The following is a 24420-nucleotide window of genomic DNA, read 5'->3' as shown; positions in this document are numbered from 1 at the left end:
TGTAGTCAGCGATTCGTTTCAGCTTGAATTTCTTAGTGAACTAAGCTGGTTTTGACAGTCATATTATAGCATTATTAACCAAAGTGGTTCCAACGGGGTTGTCGATTCATTTGATGGGATTAACCAGTATGAAATAGTACATCGATATTTCCCATACTTTATGTGTAAATCAATATGGCCGAAATATTGATTTTTAAAACTTGGTGAGCATTACTCTTCAAAAGTACTTGTATTGCTTTTCCTAGATTGCACGTTCTGCACTGGATTTTGCTGATAGGTTTCAACTCCTTAGCAAGCAAGAGCATTGGACCCTTAACCCACCCTTGATTGCTTGCAGGAAACTACACAGATATGAACCCAAACGGCCCAAGATCATGCCTCGGAACTAGATAGTCTTTTGCTAAGAACTTGAAGTATTTTATGGATGCACTAGAGAGACTGGAGTGCACGTACATCTTCTTTTCAGATGAGAATTGTAGTCTCAGTTGCTGGACCCATAGCATGGTTGTACCACCTTCACAAAACGTACCCTTCCATATGTTGTTGATCTATAACTTTTCTGTCCTCATAAAAAGTAAGAGCAATATCTATCAGTGGTACAAAAAGGGACATTTATCCAGTTAAAACACCGGTTCGGGGGAAAACCCCTGAAAGAACTATGCCAGGCACCGTTTGGACAGTGAGTGTGGGGTTGCAGAAGGAAAAACACAGCCTTAACATTTTGAATACAATGTTGCAATATCTTATTACTGACCTGCCATCAAATTAAAGATGTTGACACAACAAAGGATGATCTATAATGTGAAAGTGAATATGATAAGTAGTTTAGCTCTGGGGTTTGATTAGCACTCCTGAATCACCTGTGTATGTATTATACTTGTATGTTTGCACTTAGAATTATGAAAGCTGTTCTTCTGGTGCCATTTACTTAGTGTTTGTTATGCTCTTTTGATATTGCCTTATTGTCTAAAAAAGAAATAAAAAAGTTGAAATTGATTGTAAATTTAATTAAAATTGGAATTTTTGTTCAGAGAAAATTTCAAATGTGGTGAATAATCTTGATGAGTACTTTAGCTTAATGTTCATTGTGTTTTTTTAATGGCAGGTAAAAGACACCAAAGTACTTGTAGCAACTGAACAGCCAAACATGCTTGGAAGACTTGCCGAAGCAAATGTTCTGTTGGAAGACATCCAAAGGGGACTCAATTTCTATTTGGAGAAGAAGCGGTTATTCTTTCCCAGGTACAATTGTCCATTGGTTTCACATAGTGTTCCATTACACTCAGGCCATTTGTCTGAAGACAGTTGCTTTTACACCATGCACACTTCAGACACAAGGGGTATTTGATGTTGCTTACAACAGAAAAAATAAACTAACAATAATTGTAATAACACAACTCCCGAACATCCTTCCTCCCCTACTAGCCAATTGATACTTATCATCAATGGGAAGGTTGAGAGGAAGCTGAAACCAGAATGCAAGTTTTCATCCCCATAGCTGGAACAGACACCTCAAGGTTTTAATGGAGTAACAAGGTAGTGTAATATGCAACAGAACGCTCAAGCTGATAAATACCTCAGAGTATATGAATAGCAGAAGACAGAAGTGTTATGCTCCACAAGCATGGGAAGGTCATGGGTGAGATGAAGGTCCTGGACAAGTCAGACAGCAAGACTACACCAGAGTCCACGGAAAAGTGAATAAGACTACCCAAAGGACTATAACCAGAATGACATTCAAGGGACTCCACCAATAGAAGATAGAGAGGCCGACCCAGTTATGCAAAAGCAGTGAAAGGAGATTTGAAGTCATCAGAGCCCAGAGGGAGTACAACATCAAGTTAATAGAAGCCAACACCAATAGCGGGGTTCAAATACCTAACATCAGCAGGGTATCCTGCAAGAGCAAGGTTGGCTGAGCATTGTCTTCACTAAGAAGACTCCTTATAAGCCATCGCGGGCACAGGATGCTAGAAATGCATGGAAATCCATGAGTGGAACCCTGGTCATGGTATTCCCCAAAACATAAGCCTTAAAAGACCCTCAGCATCAGCCACCATGACATGTGATAGTTTGCACTGACTGCTGCAAGTATCTAGGCAGTAGAGTGCAAAGCTCTAAACCACTCATTAACAGTGTTTGCCCAAGGGGACACTGCACAATCATTTGGTCCATCAGTGGAACATGGCCTCAAGCCCAAACCAACAAGAAACAAGGGCGCATCAAGCCGCGAGCCAGAAACAGACCTGAGACATGCAGGATAGAATCCCGTCCCACAGCAACCCTTAGGCAGGAATGTTTTGTATATGCCTCGATAATTGAACATCCTAAAAAAGGAATACACAAAATATTCCCTTTTCCAAGTTACTAGGAATCCTGTTAATTATGTTTTGGGCTTGTGAATGGGGTAGATTTTGAACTCCCACCTTGCTGACCATCATGCAGCAACTGATTTGGAAGTGAACGATCATAGGGACTCACATATAGGATGGTTCATTCTTCTTAGTGGAACAGAGTTTAGTTACAATGATATCATAACAAATACTGACATTTATGCATGTCAAAGTAAAGCTCAGTTTTGTACGGGGCAGGCTTTGAATCCTTAAATGTGACAGAGGAAGATAATTAGCTAGTGCTACTTCAGATGGAGCAAGCCATTTGAGGAATTGAATAAGCCCAAGGAGTCTCCTACAAAAGCACAAAAGATGTATATTAACATAAATCAGTCTTTAAATCGGGTTTCTGTGAGAAAAGCATGTTATGCTGCAAAGTGGACTTCTAACTCAAAAAATATCTTTGGGGTTGGAGGGGTGGGAACGTGAGAGCGATTACATAATGGGCCTTACAGAAAATCCTTTCAATTATAAATGAAGAAACTGCAAATCTTGTCATTTTGATCAGGGACAGAAATTAAGTTTTTATAAGGACTTGCATGCAAAGGCCAAGTTAAATGCTTACCTTAACTCAAACTACTTTTATAGAACATAAAGCAACAAGCAAGTGTAAAATGTTTCTTGTTCCATGTGATTAGTCGGTTGAATTTTAACATACTTTTTCTTTATTTGTGTTTATATTTATTGAAGAGCTGGGAGTCATTTTCAACTGAAATGACTTATGAAGTAGGCAATAGCATAGAGCGGAGACAGTACTAATGTTCTGTGCCTTTGCATAAGAGCATTGAGAATCTAAACTTTGTATTTACAAATTACACAGGGTGATCCTGAGGGCAGAATGCAGAAAAGGTGGATCAGGTAGTTAGTTTGGCTATTAGGGTGTGAAGGTTTGGGGACACCCATCACTAGCAGGTTAAATTGAAGCGCTCCACTGAAGAGATGGCTATGATGGCAAAGGGAGTGCATTTCAGTGGATTGGGGCACGTAAAGTACAGAGCAAAAGCATGAAGAGGAATCTGGTGGACTGAGAGGTGGTGATGATATGAGGAACATACAGATTGAGAGAGAGACTATAGATACATGCAATCAGGAAGGTTGGGGGAAGGGGGCAAGACCGTTGATACATTTATAGGCATGTAGCAGGTATTTAAAGAGAGAACAATTTTTCACGTGGAGCTATCCAGCGTTGCGACGGTAGGTAGAGTGGAGGAATATCTGGGAACATTGAAAAGGGAATGAATCAAAACGTTGAGGACTTGGTTAAGGAAAGCATATGGGTAAAGGGATAAACCAAGAAGTGGGCTTTGCCCGTAGTCGAGTTTGCTGAGCACAAGAGAGAAATAACTGTTTTCGTTGAGTGGTGCGTGAGGTGTGGGAGGATTGTTCTAATTTTGGGTCTGGTTGTGGTGGCAGAGGCCATGAAGAACTGAAAGAGTTTAAAGTTGTTGTCTAAGAGAACCCTAAGTCTGCAAGCCATACATGTGAGGAGGTCAGGGGGAAAGAGAATGGGGTTGATGTTGGAGTTGGGAGAAAGATACCATCCATCTTTGAGGAGCTGAGCAAGAGGGAGCTAGTTATGCACTCAGACATTACAGGGGTAAAGGAGGGGAAGGAGAAGATCTGAGTATCTTCAGAAAAAGGTGATAGATAAAGCCAAAGGAGAACATTCGTTTTTATAGGGAGGATGTATATAGGATCAAGGGAAGTAAAGTGCTGACGTTCCATGAGATGGAGGTGGAGTGGCCAGACAGATGGGGAAACCTAGTAGAGTACAGTATCCTTGAAGTTAAGGAGGGAAATAGTTTGAATGAGGGATGATCACAATGTTAAATGCAGCTGCAAATTCTAGAGGGATGGGAGAGAGGTGAGTGTGGAGGGCAGTGCTAAGAGAATTGGTGACATGGATGAGATCAGTCTCAATGGAGTGTTTGGACCAGAATCCTAATTGGAGAGGCTTAGCAAAGGAGTGCACTTGAAGATAGCCGACTAAGGGTTAAAGGCAACCCTTTCAAGGATGTGAGAGTGTCAGTGAATGAGAGAGAAAGGTCTGTAGAAGGATGGGTTGTTGGAAACAGCACTTGGTTTCTGTATATGCGGTATGACTGTGGCTGTTTTTATACCAGTTGGGGTAAGTTGAGAGCAAAAGAGAGGTCGAATGAAGCAGAGAGGTGAACGGAGGTGACAGATAATTGGAGGGTAGGATGGGCTGATGAGTGGAGGATGGGTAGAAGTTCAGTGGAGGAAGTGAGGGCGAAGTGGGATAGAGACAAAGGTGTGATGAAGATGGGAGGAAGCACATGAAGGAGGGGGTGGGAGAGATAGAAAGGTGGGCAGGGTGTCCATTATTTTGGTAATTTAAATGGAGTAATAGGAGGCAAAAGTCATTGTCAGAGACAGAAAGAGAGAGAGAGAAAAGGAGAGAGAGAGAGCGAGAGAGAGGGAGAGAAGAAAAGGGCGAGGGGTGGGGGCAGTACACCTCTTGGATCCTTGATGGTTTTCAAGGGTGTGAGTGAAGAGATGAAACAAAGTTAGGGAAATAGGTGGATCTGGCTAGGCTATGTCGAGAGCACAGTGAAGAGTTGAATCCAGTAAAGTTGAGATCACTGGAGTGAGCAAATAAAGGAGAGCGTTCCATATGATATTGACTTGGTTGAAATAGGGGACCATGGAGACGGGCTTGAATTTACATTTGGCGATAGTTGAGGGAGGTGGGGGAAAAGTGAAGGATGGTGATTGGGAGACAGTGGAAGGGGCTGAGGGAGAAGTGATGGAGAGAGAGAGGATGGGTGGGCGGACAGACAGAGAGAGAGAGAGAGAGAGAGAGAGAGAGAGAGAGAGAGAGACGGAGAGAGAGCATGTGAAGCAATACCAATGAGAATGATGAGTATTGGCAGAAGAATGGTAGGTAGGGGGCGATTTGGGTGGTTTCAAGGGGAAGCAGGGGGTCCTAAGCATTAACAAATGTAATTAAAACAGTCATAGGTGGCAATAAAATGCAGTTTAAGGAAAACCACATTCCTTATGTCTAAATCGTGCAACCTATACATTTCAGTTATAGATGGCAAGGACATTACAGACCAATGCGTGTTTCTATTGATCCTCAAAATCCATCATTGTGTACTTTTTTCTATTCAATAAAGTTGTTCAATGTGTTTCAAAATGTTATCTAAAATCTCTATGATCCCTTCGGAAGCAGTTAACTCATAAACTGATACTCCATTCTCCGCCAGGTTCTTCAGAATCCATAAGGAATTAAACATGTTAAGGAACTGATAGATTCTGACAACTACAATCCAGCTAATTACATTATACCCTTGACCACTAAATTATAGCTATGTTGCATTCTGAAACAAGGTGCGGTGAGCCCTAAATGCATAGAGCAACCATCTAGCCAGTTGCAGCTTCTACTAAATACCACAAAGTGAGAAGCCTTTGGCTGTGCACTATCGATCTAAAAAAAAAATATATAAACTTTATGCAAATATATTTTGTAGAACTGGCAAATACGTTTGCATGTTTAATTACAGATTTGACAATGGTTCGTATTTCATTGCTGAATAACAATGTATAGTCCTTTCCAACAGTCAACTAACAATTTTAATCACAATAAAGACTAAATAACAATGTACACCATTAACATTCAAGTAAAAGTAGTAACTACAACATAGCCAACATGTGTTTTGCGTTCCTCTGTACGTTTTCAATGCTTCAATATGTTTCTGGTGGAGATCCAATTTCAATAGCCATCCTTTTCTTTTTTAACTATTATGTCATTGTGTTCTCCCCGAAGCTCCTCTCACATCAATCATTTACTGGTCATTCCCTGTTAAATGGAATCGTTACTTCCTGTTGCATAATTCAAACCCATATCGTGGTTTCAAACCTGTACCTTGTAATGTGTTTCTGTTTGTTACGATACAGGCATGAATGCACTACTAATTGGGTTAATCAGCCCCAAGCTGTAGTTTCAGACCTGTGCTATCTAATAATTTTCTAATTATTTTATGATCGAGGCATACAATTTTCATGACTGAGCTTCAGCGTGTAGGCAGGCCAAACAACTAATGGATGTAATTAGCAGACATTTCAAGGATGCACTCAGCTTGGCTGTATTTTAATGCAGAAAACATTTTAAATAGTAATAATTGGAAATATCTGAAATATGGTTTGGGAATATGTGAGTTGAGCCTATCTTCTTAAGATTGTTTAGAGTGCTTCATTTGGAGAGAGGAGAGTATGTTTCAACAAATAGATTTTTATCAAAGGAGTTTGAGCTACATCGTGGCTTTGTTTTGTTTCTTTTTAATCTCTCCTCTGGCGCTCTGGCGTTTCGGAATAGAGAAAAAAAAGGAAACAAATGGCCGCTGGGTAAGGGAAAACAAAGTCTGTTTTGCCTTTCCATGGCAGCTATTGAAAACAATAAAAAAAGTAAACAGACAAAATGGCCGCAGTGGAAAGGGAGAAGGGACTACACAGTCCCTTCTCGTTTCCCATAGCGGCCATTCAAAAAAAAAGGAAAAAAGTAAACAAAAAAGTGCCCGCCGTGGAAAGGAGCTTTCTTTCCATGGCGGCCTTTTGCAGATCTGGAGCCGACGTGCTGGAGACAGAAGTGTTTCCAGCGTGTCTGCTCCCGAAAAGCAGGTAAGTGTGGGGGGGGGAGCGAAGGGCATGAGGGAGAGAAATGTTGGGAAGGGGGAGGTGAAAGGGGCGTTTAGAAGCACTTATTCCCCGGCAAGGGGAGATGGCAGCCGCCAGTCCTGAGGAGGCTCAGAGATATGATATGATATGATAGGTTATTTATGACGCGCTTAATACCCAGAGGTTTCTAAGCGCGGACCCGGGGATCGAACCTGTGTTGCTCCGTGTTGTCTTGCTTCCAAGGCGAGCACGTTGGCACTGAGCTATCCTCCCGAGACGAGCAGCAGGATTACCATCTGTAACGGCCACGATCTGAGCCTCCCCATTGGCTTGGAGGCCGCTACACTTGAACACAGCAACATAATGTAGTCCAGTTGCTCGACTTCTGCATAGCCCCCTAAAAATATCCTGATATTTATGACGACCAACGTCTTTTCTTGAAGCGATGCTGGCGCCTGCTGTGCAGCATCGATGTAACACAGGAGTGGAGCCCATTCCAATGGTGGAACCAAAGGAACAGCATATACTCTGAGGGTCGACATCCGGAAGCCTAGAAGCCGCAGAGGCCAGTGCCGGCTAACGCTGCAGCAGACGTGAGTGGCACAGCTATCCTGGGTCCATCCTGAAGTGACAGGGAGCAGGCCGTGGCACTGATTGGCCCTAGAGGACTGGCAGCAGACCATCTGGCATAGGGAGCTGACCGAACCCTGTCCCAAGTCTGGTCAGACCAACACCCAGTGCTGTTGGGCAGTGGTCTCCCCTTTAACTCCCATTCTTTGGGATCTAGGTGTGTGGCCCGGTGATGGTGGGCATTTGTGGCTGGTGGCCCATGACTCACAGACCGTTGCTGACCCATTCTCTCGGCCTGTCGGAAGACCCACTGGTGGCAGAGTGCAGGAGGACATTGCTGTGCCACTTTATGAAGTGAAAACAATAGGGGCAAGTTCTGGACCCCTGGGTTGGGCAATTGTGAGTGGTGAAGTCGCAGGTGAGGGGGGACTGCTCTGTGGAACCTGCCCCTTTTTTTAACCCCACTGAGGTTCGTGTTTTGGCAGACTTCTGGACGGCCTGGAGCCATGTTACAGGTCCACCTCCATAACAAAGATGACAAGAGATAAACCCCACAAGCACAGTATGCAGAGGAAGTTGGAGGCTATACTTCTTCGCCTGCCCAGCAGGGATCATCCCAAGTGGGAGAAACAACAACTATGGGCATACACGATTCATCTGGTACACCCTCCATGCTGGGTGTTATGCAGGCCATAAATGACTTCAAGTCATCAAACAACAGTAACATTGACTTGGAATTGATGTTGGCCTATTTTGGCAAGACCACCATAACATCTTGGCCCAAATGGTTGAAGTGGAAACCAGGATGTCCGACGTGGAGGATGTTTTAACTACAATACACATTCAGCTATCAGACTTCATTCAATGTACTAAAATCCTGGAAGATAAAGTGGAGGGTGCAGAGCGAGCATCTCGGCGGAACAACGTCTGTCTTGTAGGCCTTCCCTCAAGATTGGAGGGTCCCTCGATCGTGCTTTTCATGGAGTCCTGATTCAAGCATCTAGCGGGGCCCACCGGACTATCTGACTTTTTCTCTATTGAATGAGCACACTGGGTTCTGGCTAAGCCCCTGCTGCCTGGAGCCCCGCCCAGAGCAGTTGTGATGCAAATATGACACAATCCTACTGCCAGCAAGACTGAAGGGAAAAAATGGAATGGCAGGGAGCCAAGAATGCATTATTCCCCGATTTCACCCGGGCGGTGCAGAAGGCCAGACAATAGTTTGACGCTATAAAGAAGCAACTAATGGCAACAGACATCAAATATGCCCTGTATTATCCAGCCAATTTAAAAGTTTACCATTAAGGTCGATCACTGTTCTTACCTCGGTAAGCACGGTAATGGCTGGAGCTGCGGCAGGGTAAAAGCTGAATCGGCAACGGGGGAGAGAACAGACTACCAGTGTTAATTCTTGCCTGCCGCTGAAACATACGAAGATCCACGGATCCCTACGTCATCCCAGTGAACAGCAGGGCTTTAAATCGCTGGGTGGAATGCACAAAAGGCACTGACACCTATGCTAAAAGACTGTGCTTGTACTGATGTGATTGATGCCTTTCGGTTAGTCAGTTGACATTCATGGGGGTATGCAATGGTAAATGGAGAGACCACTGTATCGCTCTGTTCTCTGCCTCTGTGGAAGTTGGAAACTATTTTTTTTGTATTGATTTAGTTGAAGAAAATCAACTTTTCAATAGACACATTTTCATAAACATCAACTTTTACAATCTTCATAAAATACATTCGTTTTAAAACTAGAGTAACAATAAAATAAAACAAGAGTGGGAAAGGTAAAAAAAAATGAAAAGAAATATGAATATGAAAACTAAACCTAACAGATCAAATAGAGAAAATATGCCTCAGCATAGTCTTAAGATTCATTATCCATGCAAGTTCTCCTTCAAAACTATGATTTATAGCGAGAATGAGGCATCCCAAATGCAATTTCCAGCCTATGTTTGAGCTGAATTACGTTAATTTGAGTGATTCTAGATAGTTCACAATAGCTTACTTCATAGAAGTTTGTTGACAATTAAAAAGCATATTCCATAACAATTCCGGTGTTAATATATAATAATCGCAGAAAAAGTGCTGAAAATACAGTTGCCGTCTTGTTAGCAAGCCAGGGGCATGTGGTTAGCAAATGTCTGATGGTCTCTGATTGGTCTGGTTTCTGGCATAACCTGCAAATATTTTTCTCTTTGTCTATAATATTACGTCTTGCTAATACATCATTAGTCTGCCATACATTTAACCGAAACCTCAAATATCGGTCTCTATATTTCGGAGCCGGAAATTTAACGAGGTACGATTCTACAATATTCAGCTTCTTGGGTAGTAAAACATGTTCTTGCAAAAGATGTTGTTTCATACATTGATCTCTAGTAGTGATCGAATCTGACTGTCACAATATTTTCTTAGCTCTATCTGGGTCCATTTTTAAAAGATCCTCATGTATATCAGCAAGTCGCGTAGTATCTTGCACCTTCAATTTCCATAGCTGCTTCATTTTGTGTGGTGTGGTGTTTGTAAAAGTGGAAAGAATGCACATCAGGGAGCCCTTCTTCACAAGCAAATAAGCACCATCTATAGAAGGAACACATTGTCCACATGTATAAAGTGTTTAAAGACAAAGGCCTAGTTCATGTCTCAGGACACACAATGATAGACTCTGGGCGAGGTTCAATCATTTTTCCAAAAATATCCCTCAATGCGCAACCAAAACCTTTCAGGGCGCCATGTTCTAGACTCAGCGCCATAAATGATAGTAGGAACAACCTTTTGTTTATAAAAAAAAATCAGTACTGGCATCAAGGAAAATTTCCCATAACATGCTTGCAGGTTACGTGCTTGGGCAGTCGCTGTGCTCATTTTTTTTCTGCAAATCTAAGAGGTAGGGCCGATTTGATATGATAGTTGGTATTCAATCCGAGGAACTTATATTCATCAAAAACCTGCAATGATTTCCCCTGTGGAGGAGACTCTTTCTTTGCTGTTTGGTCGCACTTATTAATAATTAATATCTTAGACTTCGTCTGATTCACCGTCAGCAAATTCACTTCAAACTAGGTGGCTAACTGGGACAGAAGCAATTGTAATCCCCTGGGAGTTTAGCCAACAAAACAAGGTCATCGGCATAAAACAACCAGGGGATTGGATGGTTACCGAGCTTTGGCGAATCAAAAAGAATGTTGGTAAAACAATGCCTCATGTCCGAAATGAAAAAGTTAGAGAGTCGATGCAAGATGCATCCTTGCTTCAGCCCACTGAAGGTGGAATGGGGGCTGATAGCTTCCCATCCAGAGATAGTCGTACTTGGACGGTCATATTAGAATGAAATGGTTCATAGTCATTGCATCGACAGCCAAACCGTAGAATGCCCTACCATTGAAAAAAATGCATTGGAAAAAAAGCATCTAATGCATTTTAAAAAAAAGCTTTTGGGGGGGTGTGGGGGTTCCACCCCAAACCCCCCTTTTTTTACCCTTTAAACCCAATTTTCATTAAACCCGTTACCATTTTAAAAAAATGCATTCAATGCTTTTGTTTCGTTGCATTTTTTTCAATGGTATGGCATTCAACAGTTTGGCTGTCGATGCAATGACCAAATACCGAATGAAACTGGTGTATACAGTGCTGAAGATGCGCCGGGCAGGCTGTTTTAGACAACTTGGACCTGAGCAGCTCTCTGGATATCGAATCAAATGCAGCCTGGAAGTCTATGAAAGCTCGTTGCACAGATTGTTTCATTTGGGATTAATGCAGTTTAATGGCATGCAGGGTTTGTAGATTTACAGTTGTTCCTAGGTCCAGCACAAATCCTGTCTGATACAGATCTTGTGAATTCACAGCAGTTGTCCATTGATTTAACTCTCTGAGCATTAGTCTAGCAAATAGCTTTCCCGGAGCATTAAGTAGAGCCACAGGCCTATAATTTTCTGGAAGTTGGCGGTCTCCTTTTTTTATATATGGGCACTATGATCGATTTGGATACTAGTTACTTATATGTGGGCACTATGATCGATTTGGATACTAGTTACTTGGTTATAGGTGGGTGACGGATGCACCAAGTTAAAGGATGTTTGGGGTGTGGGGATAACTGTGGGATGTAAAGAGTTGCAAGTTAGGGTCAGCGTGTATATGTTGTTCATTCTCTATAACACATTTATTTGGTATGCACTGATTATAACGAATCACAAAATAACTAGTCCAATAACAACAAACCAAAAATAACGAATTCCAAAATAACGAATTTGAAAAAAACTAAAAAAGGGGTTGAGAGTCGAAATAGTGGTTTGGGGTTGGGGAAAAGTATTAGGAACAAAAAAGGGGGTTTTGGGGGACCCACTCCCTGACCCCCCATAAAAACAACTAAAAAAGTAATTTATTATTTTGAAATTCGTTATCATGGTATTATTTTTAATGGGATTAGTTGTTTTGGATTCGATAAAATCAGATGTAACCATTTATTTTGGAGCCAGGATCTGGCGCTGGTTAATTACAGCAAAATGGCCCAATGAGTATACATATGGAACTAACACATTTCAGTGTATGCCCTGTGAGAAAATTAAGTGTGTACCATATTGCAACAACTTAATGGATATAGGCCTGAGTTTGTATTTCTGCAAAAAACTCACTTGCCTGGGAAGGAATGTAAAGTGTTTTTGACAACTATCTATGGGAGGACCTTTCATGCCAGATTGATGAGGGGCTTCAGGGGAGTTATGATTACGCTACGGGAGGTTTTCCCATTTGAGATCAAAGCAGTGGTGCCAGACACAGGTCCAGGTACGTACTACTGATTGGGGTGCTTTGAGGTGAGGTACTGGGGCTTCTTAATGTTTATGCTCCCACACCGCCGGGAAGGGAATTTGCTACTTGAACTTCAAGGGTTACTAGCGACATGCAGAGGACCTTTGGATTGTGGGGGGGATTTCAATGATTTCATGAACAGGGCTCCAGACAGCTCCAGACAGATTTCCAAACACTACGGGTGGAACTCACACTCAGACTATGAGTAACAGCTTTGTGAACACCAGGATTATTCGTTCGACTCCAGGGTACATCTTTCCTTATCGCGAATCAACAACTTTATTATGCCTATTACTGACACCCCTCGTGATACTAAAAAGAAAATGCCTCATTGACCCTATTCTAAAAGAAAATTCCCTTCCTAAAAACTATAAACTAAGGTGCTCGTCGATGGTCCAAAATAAAAGCAGTCCTCGGTCTAAACCTAGGTTCGCCCAAAGAAACTGTTCTTGGCAGTCTATAAAGGTTCCACAAAAGTTTCCCCAAAGTTCCAACAAAAAGTCTCAGTTCCCTGAAAACACAAAATGTCCACATTTCTTTAGGTGGAAAGATATTTCCCTGATTCCTCTCCACCACTTTGGATGATCTCTCCTCACTTTAGTCAACTGTTGTGTGCCCCCATTCACCCCTTGTGTCCGTTCTTCACTTTGCTTATTGGGCCCCTGTGGCTCCTGTGGGTCCCTCTTTCCCAATGTCAAACTTACCTCTCTGGGGTTTTGTTGACCCCTCTCTCTGTTTGGTTCTCTTAGCTCTCATGGGTCCCTGTGACCCCTCTGAAGGTTTGTACAGCTCTGGTTTCTCTGGCTCCTGCAACCCTTCTTCTCTTATGGTATTCCCCCTCTTGTCAGGTCACTGTGACCCTTTGATGGGGTTAGGAGGTTCCTTCCCTCTACCCCACTCATTCGTTCCTCTCCTACCTCCGACCTGGGCAACCTGCATACCTGCTGTGTTGTGGGTTTTGCTTCAGTGAGGATCCGTTCCTGAGAGGTGGTAGTGTTCCCCATGGCTTGCTGTCCCACTGTACTGGAGACAAGCGTTTTTCGCGTCCCACTTGTCTTGGTGTTCTCTCGCTCATTGGCTCTCGGGATGAGAGCAGAGGACCCCGTCCTCTCTTCGTTTCCCTCGATTCGGGCGGCTGTGGGAAGGGTATGCCCAGAGGTGCGTCCGGTGCCTGCTGGACCTATAGAGCCAAGGTACTCCTTACTGATGAGGCTCAATAAGGCTGATACATGTCTTTGGGTGCTAGTGGTCTTGTGGGGTGGGACCAAGCCTGATTTGCTTATGGTCTTTCCTCTTCTGTAATGGCTTGGCAGGTGAGGAACGATGTCCTGGAGGGTTGCCCAAAGCAATTCCAGAGATTAATATTAATTCTAAACCTTCCAGCCATCACCTTGTGTTTTTTGCGGGCTCCGGACCCACCATGTCGGGCACGTTCCTCTTTGCATGTGGCTCTGCCTCTCAGGCCCTCTGCTCTGCAATGCTGGGCAAACGGCATCTCTCTCTGGTGTCTGCTTTCTCCCGTGCTACAGCCAGCTCTGCTGTTCTGTCAAGACTCTGCCCCTCGCTGACGTGCTCACGCCAGAGGCACAACTCAGCGTAGGGTTTCTCCTGCTCCATTCAAGGGTTGTTGGCCTCTATTCTCGCTGTGAGATGGAAAAGGGGCAGACTGGTCACCAACGGCTGTCAAGCCTGTAGGAAGTTCAACACTACCTTGAGTCAAACACATAGAGGTAATGACAGTCTTTCTTACTCCCATATAGGTAGATATTACTTTAGGTATAGGGAGTCCTTGTCCTCTGAAGGAGAGTCTCACGAATATGGACTGCCACCTCACCTGTTTAATCCAAAGATGTGTCGGAGGAACACCTTGGTTGAGGAACTGAATCCAACTTCTTTCGTGCAGAACGGCGACCCTCAAAGAGATATGGTCTGTTCTGGTTAGATGCAACAATGCCCATCTGGAGGTAAGAAATGGGACGAAGTGATCCCTAAGGCACAGCCAAAAGAAGAGGAAAAACTGATAAGGCATTAAAAAAAACCCTGGTCCAAATTGCTGGCAGCAGTAGATCCTGTCTTCAAGAAGGATCGAAAGGATAAGTAGCGCTGAAGTTTGGCCAGTTCAAACATCCTGGAGAGGCTAAGAAAGGGAAAACTGGTGAGTAGCAGGATGCAGAGCGGAAAAAAGAAGGCAACAGCCAGATCGTGGAGAAAGCAAGCAGCGGAAGGAAAGGCCGAGCGGCTGAGGGAGAAGGAAGATCAGCCAGGACTGGAGAGAACAAAGCGAACATCGCTCAAGCGGAGAGACAAGCGGAACAAACTAGCGTCTTACCCTGAAAGGCAGAAGGAAGGGTTGCAATATGAAGCGTTGTGGTTCAGAAGTGCTAATGATCAGAAAGGCAGGTGCCATGTAAAAAATAGGCTAGAGCGCTAACCAATGTCAAGGTAAACGTGATGGAACATTCAATGGAGGCTTTTCCAATGAAGTCACAACTTCAAGGGAACCCGAGCCATGACAGGGAGTCACCCCCAGTGAAGTCCTGCTTTCCCAACCTCCTAGAGAGAGTTTTGCTGAGAGGGCTCACCTGCCTAGCCTCAAAGGGGGTGGCTACCCCTAGGGAAGAAGGAACAAAGTCTCATTCATCACAGTACCTTTTTTCAGATGTACATTTCTCTTCAAAATGTTGGTTTTTATACCTTTTATTGGGCTAACTGAAAGTTTTATACATAGATGAATCAATGCTCATGCTTTCGAAGTCCCATAGAGTTCTTTTTTTATATCGCGCAGGGCTCAATTTTGCAGTGTCGGTTTCTCAGTATTTTGGTGCCACCATTAAATTTCATATAGCACAGATGTAGTTTTCCTATCTTTTTTCAATTTTCAGTGAACGCACCAATGAATGCTTGGTGATAATGTTATAGAGCCAAATCTACAAGAAGACATAATGGCCCTTATTGTGAGTTCAGCGGTAAGAAAGATGGAATTACTGTTACCGCAGAGCGTCCTGGTGGAATGTCTGATGATTCATGAGTAGGCAGTGGCATGCACCACCCATCAGTGGTAACGATAATTCTGCTGACGGAATTACAGCCGAAAACAGGACAGCAGCAGTAATTCCACCAATTTTCGATAGAATTACCATTACCGCCGTATATTGACTGAATTACCGAATGCTCTGTGTGGTTGCGGAGCAGGTGGTTGCCCATGTAGAGAAGTTGTTTGGGTCATAAAACATCAGCAGCGGAAGAACTCGATCTGGGCTGAATCAGGGACAAGGTGGTGGCCGTAGGACATGTCCCACACGACATTGAGGACATGCATAAGAGGTGGAATTACCTCAAAGCCAGAGTCCGAACCCTCATCTCCAACCACGATCTGGAGACAGCTGCCACTGGTGGAGTAACACTTGCCCCAGCGCAGCTCACACCATGGAAGGAGACAGTGAACAGCATTTTCCACATGGCGGGCCTGGAGGGTGTGGATTCAGTAGAGGTCATAGCCAGCAGCCAGGAAGACCCTGATGATTACATGAGTGAATAATGGTCGCATTGAAGACCCTGGTGAGTACATGAGTGAACAATGGGCCCATTGCACAACACCACCAATAGCATGTTGAAATATACATACTTCCATGCATCCAGCTGAGAGTAACCCAGACAATGCACAAGCAATCAATGTGACACTGCAGGACAGTACATCAGGAGGCATGGAAGGTGTAACCCGCTTATATACTCACCATGTAGAATTAAGTGGCTGTGATGTAGGGCACATACAAATACCATGGAACAGCAAGAATCATGGACAGTCACCCAATCGCATGTCACATCGCCACCACCCCTTGCCAGCTTGCCGATCACCCATGTACAGACACATCAGCTAAACTACTGGTACGCATGTAACGTATGGAAATTAATCAACACCACTAGGCGTGTAGCTCAAACTAACAACTAGTGCAACAGACCAGGAGTTACAAGGCCTCCATGAAGATTGTGTTGCATCTAATGTCGTAATCATACCGCCAAAGCTAACAGTGCACCCCTCAGCTGACAGTACAGAAGGATATGCAAGCAACATTTTGCCTGCCCTACATGAGCACCCATGACCTTGCACAACTGTGAAGCACATGTACAAGCAAGGCACACATTCTTGACTGTCCAGATGCACAAAAGACCATCAAGCCGGTAAACCATCATACTGTCTGCCACATGAAGTAGGCCCCATGGGGCTGTGGCACCCCGTGACCTCATAGTCCATAGAGCACTACATCAGAGCACACCCTACTAAAGTCCATCAAGGTATTGATGCACTAGTTCCCGTCTCCTAACAGACACAGAAGACACCCAGGACCCCATTGAATGCAGCAGCACCTCCGGCACACCGGCCCCAGGAAGTTGCAAAAAAGGCACAGGACATGCCACACCCAGGAAGGGAGGGCCCACAAGACACCCAAAACACTGCTGTTCAAGGGTACTGATGCTGTCACCTCTGGGGGAACATGCACATCTGCCACGATTGTGCCACCAACTCCGGCCATCATAGTGGCTGCAGGACCTCCCAGAGCCATCTTCCACCACTGCTGGGGAGTCTGAGGACCAACCCACCCACGTGCCAACAAAATGCAGGCATGGAGCCTGGCCCCTTCAACCGCTGACGCTGCAGCACTGAAGTCTGACACCATTGCCTCAACCTCTGCAGCTTCCCCTTAGAGGTAGATGTCCTCAAATTCATCCCCCTGCCCAGCATATTTCCCATGTAGTCCTCCCCCTTGTCATCTAACGGTGCTCTTTGTTAACACTGTCCCGAGGTCGCAGATTCCCAAAGTCAGGGTGACGAGGAGCAAGGAGAGTGGACAGCTGGCATTGAGGGACGGCGCCCAATCTGTCTCCCAGGCCAGTGCAGAAACACACCCTAAATGCCATCTGGGAGGGACTCGCCCAGATCAAGCAGCACCAGGAGGCAATTAATCAGATTGCCAAGGAGCAACTGGGACACTTCCAGGCAATGCATGATGGTGCGCTGGGTGCCTGCAGGTGGGTGGCCACTTCCCTGGGCCGTCTGTGTTGGGGTGCACCCGAATCCATGCCATCAACACCCAAATGAGTTGGAGGGTACGGGAGTTGGCTGAGCAAATGTCTGCTTCACATGAGACAATGGCTAGAGTCATCGCCCTTACAATTCAGCACATCCAAGGCAGTGAACTTGGAAGTTCCATACTGATGTAACTGCGGTTATGGGATAAAACTTTAAAAGACAAAGAGAGAGTTAGAAAATTAGATGAATACAGGAATTTTACAGTGAGGCGTGGAGTAACCTATTGGGGCAACATGTGAAGGGGTGCACGAAGGCTGTGCATACTGGACAGGGCCAAACGCATTGGCTAGTGGGCCCGAAGGTCATGTACAGTGGCCACTGCCGAAGGACATGGCCCCCTACTGGGGTCCAAAAGAAACATATTGGGGAAACATGTACAGTGGACATGAACGAAGGCTGTGGTCACTGGCCATGGCCGCTGAAAGCCATCGCTAGTGGCCCAGTAGTGTTTTAAAGGCCCTGGATATTGATCCAAAATACATGTACAGTGGACAAAGGCCGTGGCCACCTAGTGGGTCCAAAAGAAACATATTGGGGGAGCATGTAAAGTGGACATGACTGAAGACTGTGGCCACTGGCTATTACCGAGGGCCATGGCTTGTGGTCTGGAAGTGTTTTAAATATGCAGTGGGCAAGGCCGAAGGTTGTGCTCACTGGCCCTGTGGGCTCGAAAGTCTTGTATAGCCACCTAATGGGTCCAAATGAAACATATTGGGGGAACATGTACAGTGGGCACAACCGAAGGATGTGGGGTGTCATGACCAGCTTAACTCGGCGCGTTCCCGTTGTTGCAAAGCCCATGAGCACATACATATTTGAAGAAAAAGGATTCACAATAACATACAAAATGGCATTATGGGGGACATTGCCTTATGGGAGACATCAAAGGGAGCACGCTGAGTTATGACTTCCCACATCCGCTGAATTACAAGGGTTTTGTTACGTTAAATCTGCACAACTTAACTGCACCTTAACTAAGGATTTTCCAGTGAATATATATTATGTTAGTCGTCAACCTAGATTTAAGGTGAATCCTATGATTCAGTGGCTTTGCGAAAATTCTATTTCTAATAACTTATGACTCATTCGACATAGCTATATGAAATTTTACAAAGTTGTTGTCTGGCCCATATTTGCCTTTTGGTGGTTTGGTGTAAAACTGTCCAGTTGTTTAAAAAAAAAAACATAGGCAGTGAACAGGGTCCCCAGCACCAAAAGCAATTTTTTTTAATCTCCCATGGTATATTGCAGCAAATGAGTTTTTTCAGAAATAAAAAGCCACCATCTTTTCACTGTTGCGAGCCTTTCTTGTAAAGATTTTCATGAGAATGCACCAATGTTCTCAAAATTATGTCAGGAGGGGGAAATGTGGATGTTTGTCTTAAAGAGGACGTGGGAAGGTTGAAACAGTATCAGTTGGGAAGTTTGAAAGTTTGTGATGGGCTGCAGTTAGTACTTATTTTTATTTGTTTTTCATCTATTCGCAAGAATGATGTTCTCGCAAAAAAGCTTCCTTGAGAACGTCACTGGAATATTTTTTGCGACTGTCCCAATAAATCACAGAAAATAGTCACAGTACAATCTCACAAGCCCATATTTACAGTGAGCTAAAGACATGGTAGAGTCTCCCAGGGGTTATTCACCCAAGAAAAAATCATTGGGCTGTGTTCGTGCTGGTAGAGAGAATCCCAGACCCCCCCTTGTTTTGTATAAATTAACTTTGGGTCTCACCCTAAGTTACCAGGGCGATCCAGACGTGGACCTCTTGCTCACTGTTGTTAGTGAGGCACAGCTTCACCTCACTGATGATGCCAAGCAAGGCTGATAAATGTGTATGGGGTTGCTGTTGGTACACTTGTTCAGAGGAGAAGTGCCTAGTATTTCGGTGCTGGACTGCCCCTGGGCAGGACAAAGACTGATATGCAGGGAAATTTCTTCTCTGTGAAAGGGACAGTGAGCTAAAGACATGGTAGAGTCTCGCCCAGGGGGTATTCACACAAGAACAGGTCATTGGGCTGTGTTCGAACTGGTAGAGAGATTCCCAGACCCCCCCTTGTTTTGCATATTGGGGGTGTGGGCAGGCACAAAAAATTAATTTCAAAATGTATGCTAAAACAACTAATATCGGAAGCCACCAGGAGGCGCGTCTATGAACAGACTGTGAATCGTAGCTCCCGGCCGCCAGAGTGAAAAGGGAACCTGATCCCCACCACCTTCAACCTCCTCCCACTGTGCCGAGAACTTAATCGCGGGTGAAAGAGGGGTGAAAGAGGGACAGGGAGAAGTGCGAGAAGAGCAATTTTACCATGTGGCACTGGGTACACCGGCAGCGGACCACAGGAGGGGCTCCTTCTGGAGTGGTGTCCCCCCACCCCCTTTTGATGCTGGAAGGTACTTATTCCCATATACCCTGCCCCAGTGCAAGCAGCAGCACTCTATCCCCATATCGGTAATATATCCTGAAGGGGTGGCAGGGTGGTCACGAAAACCCCTCACTCCAGAACTCGCCTTGCTATTTTCTGATCCTCTGAAGTTTGCGGCTCGGCTCTCCCCTTCTGAGAGAGGGTCCAACAGACTACCATCCTTGGGTAAAGCAGCCCAGGAATCTTTACAGCGCTTTTCTCTCCATATGGACTGAAGAACTTCCTTGCAGCAGGTCCATTATACCTGGCACGCTCCGCCGCCAACGGAGAGCCATGAAAGAGGGAAATAGTTATGAAGCCTCCACCAAAATAGATATTGTCTCCCTGATGGATGAAATTAGGGGCATGAGAGCAGATATTGGTGGCAAGCTGGACAGACTGAATCAGCAAGAAGACAAAATGGACGAGAGGATACAGCAAGTCGAGCAAAACCAATCTTGCTTGGATACCCTAGAAACACAGATGGATATGAGCCTGTCGGAACTGGAGAGGCGAGAGGCGGAAATAACCCTAAAGATGGATGAGTTTGAAAATAGCGAAAGGAAGAAGAACCTATGCTTTTTTGGTTTGCCAGAAAAGGAGGGTGAAACCGAGAGTGATGTGAGGAGAGCTATTCATGACATGGTGAAAAGAGGGCCAACCAAGGGAAGGGATGTGGCGCACCAAACTGGCCAACAACCGGCTCTCAAAAATATAGAACACTCCTCCGAGAGGCCCATCTTAACTGAGGGGGTGATTTGTTGGGTTTGAACTAAGTTTTAGCTCTGGGTGGTCAATCCCCGACCAGTGGGGATAATGATGACTCTTTGTATAGCCCTTTTTATTCTGGGCGGAGAGATGACCAGGTTTCGACCTAGGGAAGCTGAGGATGGTGTGTAAGTTGAGGTTGGGTGGAGGGTGGGGGGACTTCGTGACAGGAGATGGGGATAGGCCAGTTGCACTGTGAAGATTTATCATGAAGGGTTGGGGGGGTGGCGAGGTTCTGAGTCGGGGTTGAAGCTAGAATAAGGCAATGTTATACATTTGATGTTGGTGTTTATAAGGGGGCTCAGGAGGAGAGAGGTGTGATTTGGAAGGCTGTAGTGCCGGGAACCTTAATAGTGGTCCGTTCAGAGGTCACTCTGGTGATTGATCAAGACTGGATGCTTTTGCAGGGGTGTATGGCGGGGAAACGGGGGAAGTTGCAGAGTTGCTTGTTTTGGGAAGATATTTTCCCCTCTCAAGCATTGAGTTGTGGTTCATGTGGCCACACTATATGGATGACTGAGTGCCTTGCTCAGTCGGTGCAGAGCAGTGAGAAATGGGGCAGATTGTGTTGGGTGAAAGATCACCAGGAGATTCATGGGGATTGACAGAACAATTGGCTCCCTGAATGTAAGGGGAGCAAACTTTGAGAAACCAGAAGATGTCTCACCCGCTAGTCCCCGGGGATCTGTCATCCAGGTGGCCGGGACAAGGCCATCGTTTTTGGATCCAGTTCCTAGGGGTGGACCATTGGGGCAGGATTACATGAGTGAGGGGCCTTTAGGGAGTGGGACACCGGATGGCAAGACACATTATCCCTTTCCCTGTAACACCTTTACCCCATCCTATCAGGTAGGATACTTAGGAACTCAACTCCCTCCCTTTCCCAACACAAACACGTTCTCACAAACAGCTTGCTGTGAGAGAAAACGGACTAACACCCAAGCCGTTCACCTGACTTGTCCCACTACAATGGTCAGGCAATTACTGACCATTACACACACCTGACGAGAGCACACTCTGAGCTAGGCAAAGCACAAGAGGAAACCGCAGTTCCAAAAAGGCAGTTTAATACAAGGCAAAAGATGGCAAAACCAAAAGGGATTGCAAGGACCGAAGTGCCCTTGACCTTCTCCATGAGGAACTGTTATGTTTTCTATTCTCGAAGGTTCATGAAAGTAAGACCAGGAAACAAGACTGATGAATCCACCATTGTGTGTCAGAGGTACCCAGAGCTCTCCTGCATCGATAGTCAAGGCGGGGAGGATCGCTTGCCGCCGTGGTACTGTCCTTGGCTCCTACAACTGTAACGCTCACCTGATTCTCGCAGAGGCGCCGGTCTTGACTGGGCGACTACCGTATCTTCAAAGGTGATGTGTAGCACCCGGTTGGCTCTTTGGGCTGGACCTCTGTGCACTGTATGCCTGACGTGTAGAGTAAGATGTCTGCAGATAGAAAATATGGGGTTAATGAACTGGGGTTATTGGGGTGTCCCTATCTCTTTCATCTTCTCCTCTCCTGTAGACCCCCAAAGGTTAACGCTCTCACCTTAGGTAAGTGAATGCCGAGCTCTCCATCTGCCTTGGGGCAGGGTGCTGTAACCAGTTTCTTCACTGGATAGGTAGCGCAGGCCTCTTGACTTCAGAGGACTGCTGTCCGTCGTTTACTGCACGAACGGTAAGTTTCGAGTCATTCAAATGTCTTTAAAGTCTTTAGTAATGATGTCTCTTGTTTTGCAGGGTTCCGGCGATGGCGGATGACGGGCTGAAGTGAGTTGAAGATGGAGCCCGTGTGATGAATAGAAGCGCCTGGAAGCACGTAAGTAAGCGCTTGTTGCCTGCTTCACTATGCGCTCTAACTGTCTTTTTATTTTGCAGGTACGAGTTCGGAGCGGCTGCAGGGTGCCGGAATACCCACTGGATTAGATGTGGAAAGGAGTAATGGCACGTGAGTATTAAAGTTCCCCAATGTCTTTAAACGCACCTTGTTTTGTCTTTCAGATGCGGGATGCAGCGCCGAAGGCCTCCGGAGCGTACGAAGAGTAGGTAAGCCTTTGCCTTTCAGATGCCGGAATGCTAACCTGTTCTTTCTTGTCTTTATAGGTGTTGCTGAAGACTGGATTCAGGATGGTAAGCCTTTGCCTTTCAGATGCCGGAATGCTAACCTGTTCTTTCTTGTCTTTATAGGTGTTGCTGAAGACTGGATTCAGGATGGTAAGCCTTTTTCCTTAGGCCCAGGACCGGATGCAGAAGACACGATGAGCGTTCTGCTGCAGAGGTTGCAGAATAACGCAAAGCAAGATTCATCCACCGGGTGTGGTTTAAATAGCCTCCTGTAGTGCTTAGGTGTCTCCTTCCACAGCCACGCCTAAGTAAGAAAAGAGTTCCTGGTAAGAAAAGAGTTCCTGCCTTCCAGAAGAGTTCCAGTGTTCTGAATCTAGGGAGTGGCTCCAGCCCCACCCAACAGGAAAAGTAGTTCCAAACAGAAGAGGATCTGAGGCTCAACTGGCAGGCAAGTAAGCAGCATGGTCTGCTGAAGGTAAGTCCACCCAAGCATTATGAGCCCGGCGCTTCCAGCGCTGGGACTGGGCATATTTATGAGCCTGGTGCCACTGGCGCCAGGACTGGGTCCAAAAGGTCCCAATTGGGACTGGTTGGCACTCGGAACCTGGGTTATGGATCTGCTTCCAAGGGAGTTGGGAAAACCCTGACCTTTTGGAAGCAGAGATCATGACAGTACCCCCCCTCAAGGCCCCTCCCAAACCGGGCTTCTCCGGGGGTTTTGGCTTGTCAGGAAATGTTCGGTGAAATCTTTTGATTAGGCGAGGAGCGTGGACATATTCAGCAGGTTCCCAGGATCTCTCTTGGGGGCCGTAGCCTTTCCAGTCAATTAGGTAGAATAGTTTAGATTTGGAGATCTTGGAGTCCAGAATGCTTTTGACTTCAAACTCGAGTTCTCCATCCACTAGGATAGGTTTTGGAGATTTGGTTAGTCGGGTTTGAGGTTGCACAGGTTTTAATAGAGAGACGTGGAAGACCGGATGTATCTTCATGTGCGGGGGCAAGTCCAACTTGACCGCTACTGGGTTTACTATGGTAGTGATGGAATAGGGACCAAGGTATCTTGGGTTGAATGTGCGTGGCCCTTTTAGAGATAGATATTTGGTGGATAACCAGACTTGATCCCCTACTTGATAGTGAGGGGCTTCCTTCCGATGTTGATCTGCTCCTTTCTTGTACTGTTCTTTAGCCCTTTGAAGGTGAGAAACAGCGTCCTTAAAGGCTTGGCTGATTGTAGAATGCAGGTAGTCTACTGCTGGTGTTTCAAGATCTTGGAGGGGATCCAACTCCGAGGTTCGAGGGTGACTGCCGTACAAAAGAAAAAACGGGGTTTTCCCAGTTCCCGAATGGACAGAGTTATTGTAGGCATACTCGGCTATCCAAAGGATATCTTTCCAAGTTTTTTCAGTTTGTTGCAGCATGCAGCGTAAATACTGTTCCAGAGTTTGATTGGTCCTCTCGGTTTGTCCGTCGGTCTGAGGGTGGTGACTGGTCGATAGTCTCACATCAATTTGAGCCGACCGACAGCAACTTCGCCAAAAATGAGAAATAAATTGACTACCTCGATCCGAAATTAGAACCGAAGGAAAACCGTGCAGTCGGACGATGTTTTCGAGAAATTCTCGGGCCAGAGTTGCTGCTGTTGGCAAGCCTTTGAGCGGAATGAAATGCGCCATCTTGGAGAATAAGTC

General features: G+C 45.4%; 1 protein-coding gene across 1 annotated transcript in view; it reads left to right on the top strand.

The window, feature by feature from the left end:
• The window catches only part of DNAH3 (dynein axonemal heavy chain 3), a 1861430-nt gene that overhangs the window by 661065 nt on the left and 1175945 nt on the right, over positions 1-24420 (top strand). Inside the window, exon 23 of the mRNA XM_069647670.1 lies at positions 1106-1242. Coding sequence (XP_069503771.1) covers positions 1106-1242 — 137 coding nt within the window. The remainder of the gene's footprint in view (positions 1-1105; positions 1243-24420) is intronic.

Source organism: Ambystoma mexicanum, chromosome 2q (genome assembly GCF_040938575.1).
Source record: "Ambystoma mexicanum isolate Mex_15411 chromosome 2q, UKY_AmexF1_1, whole genome shotgun sequence".
NCBI lineage: Eukaryota > Metazoa > Chordata > Amphibia > Caudata > Ambystomatidae > Ambystoma > Ambystoma mexicanum.
The sequence above is the reverse complement of the archived record's forward strand: the minus strand, read 5'-3'. Positions and strand labels throughout refer to the sequence as shown.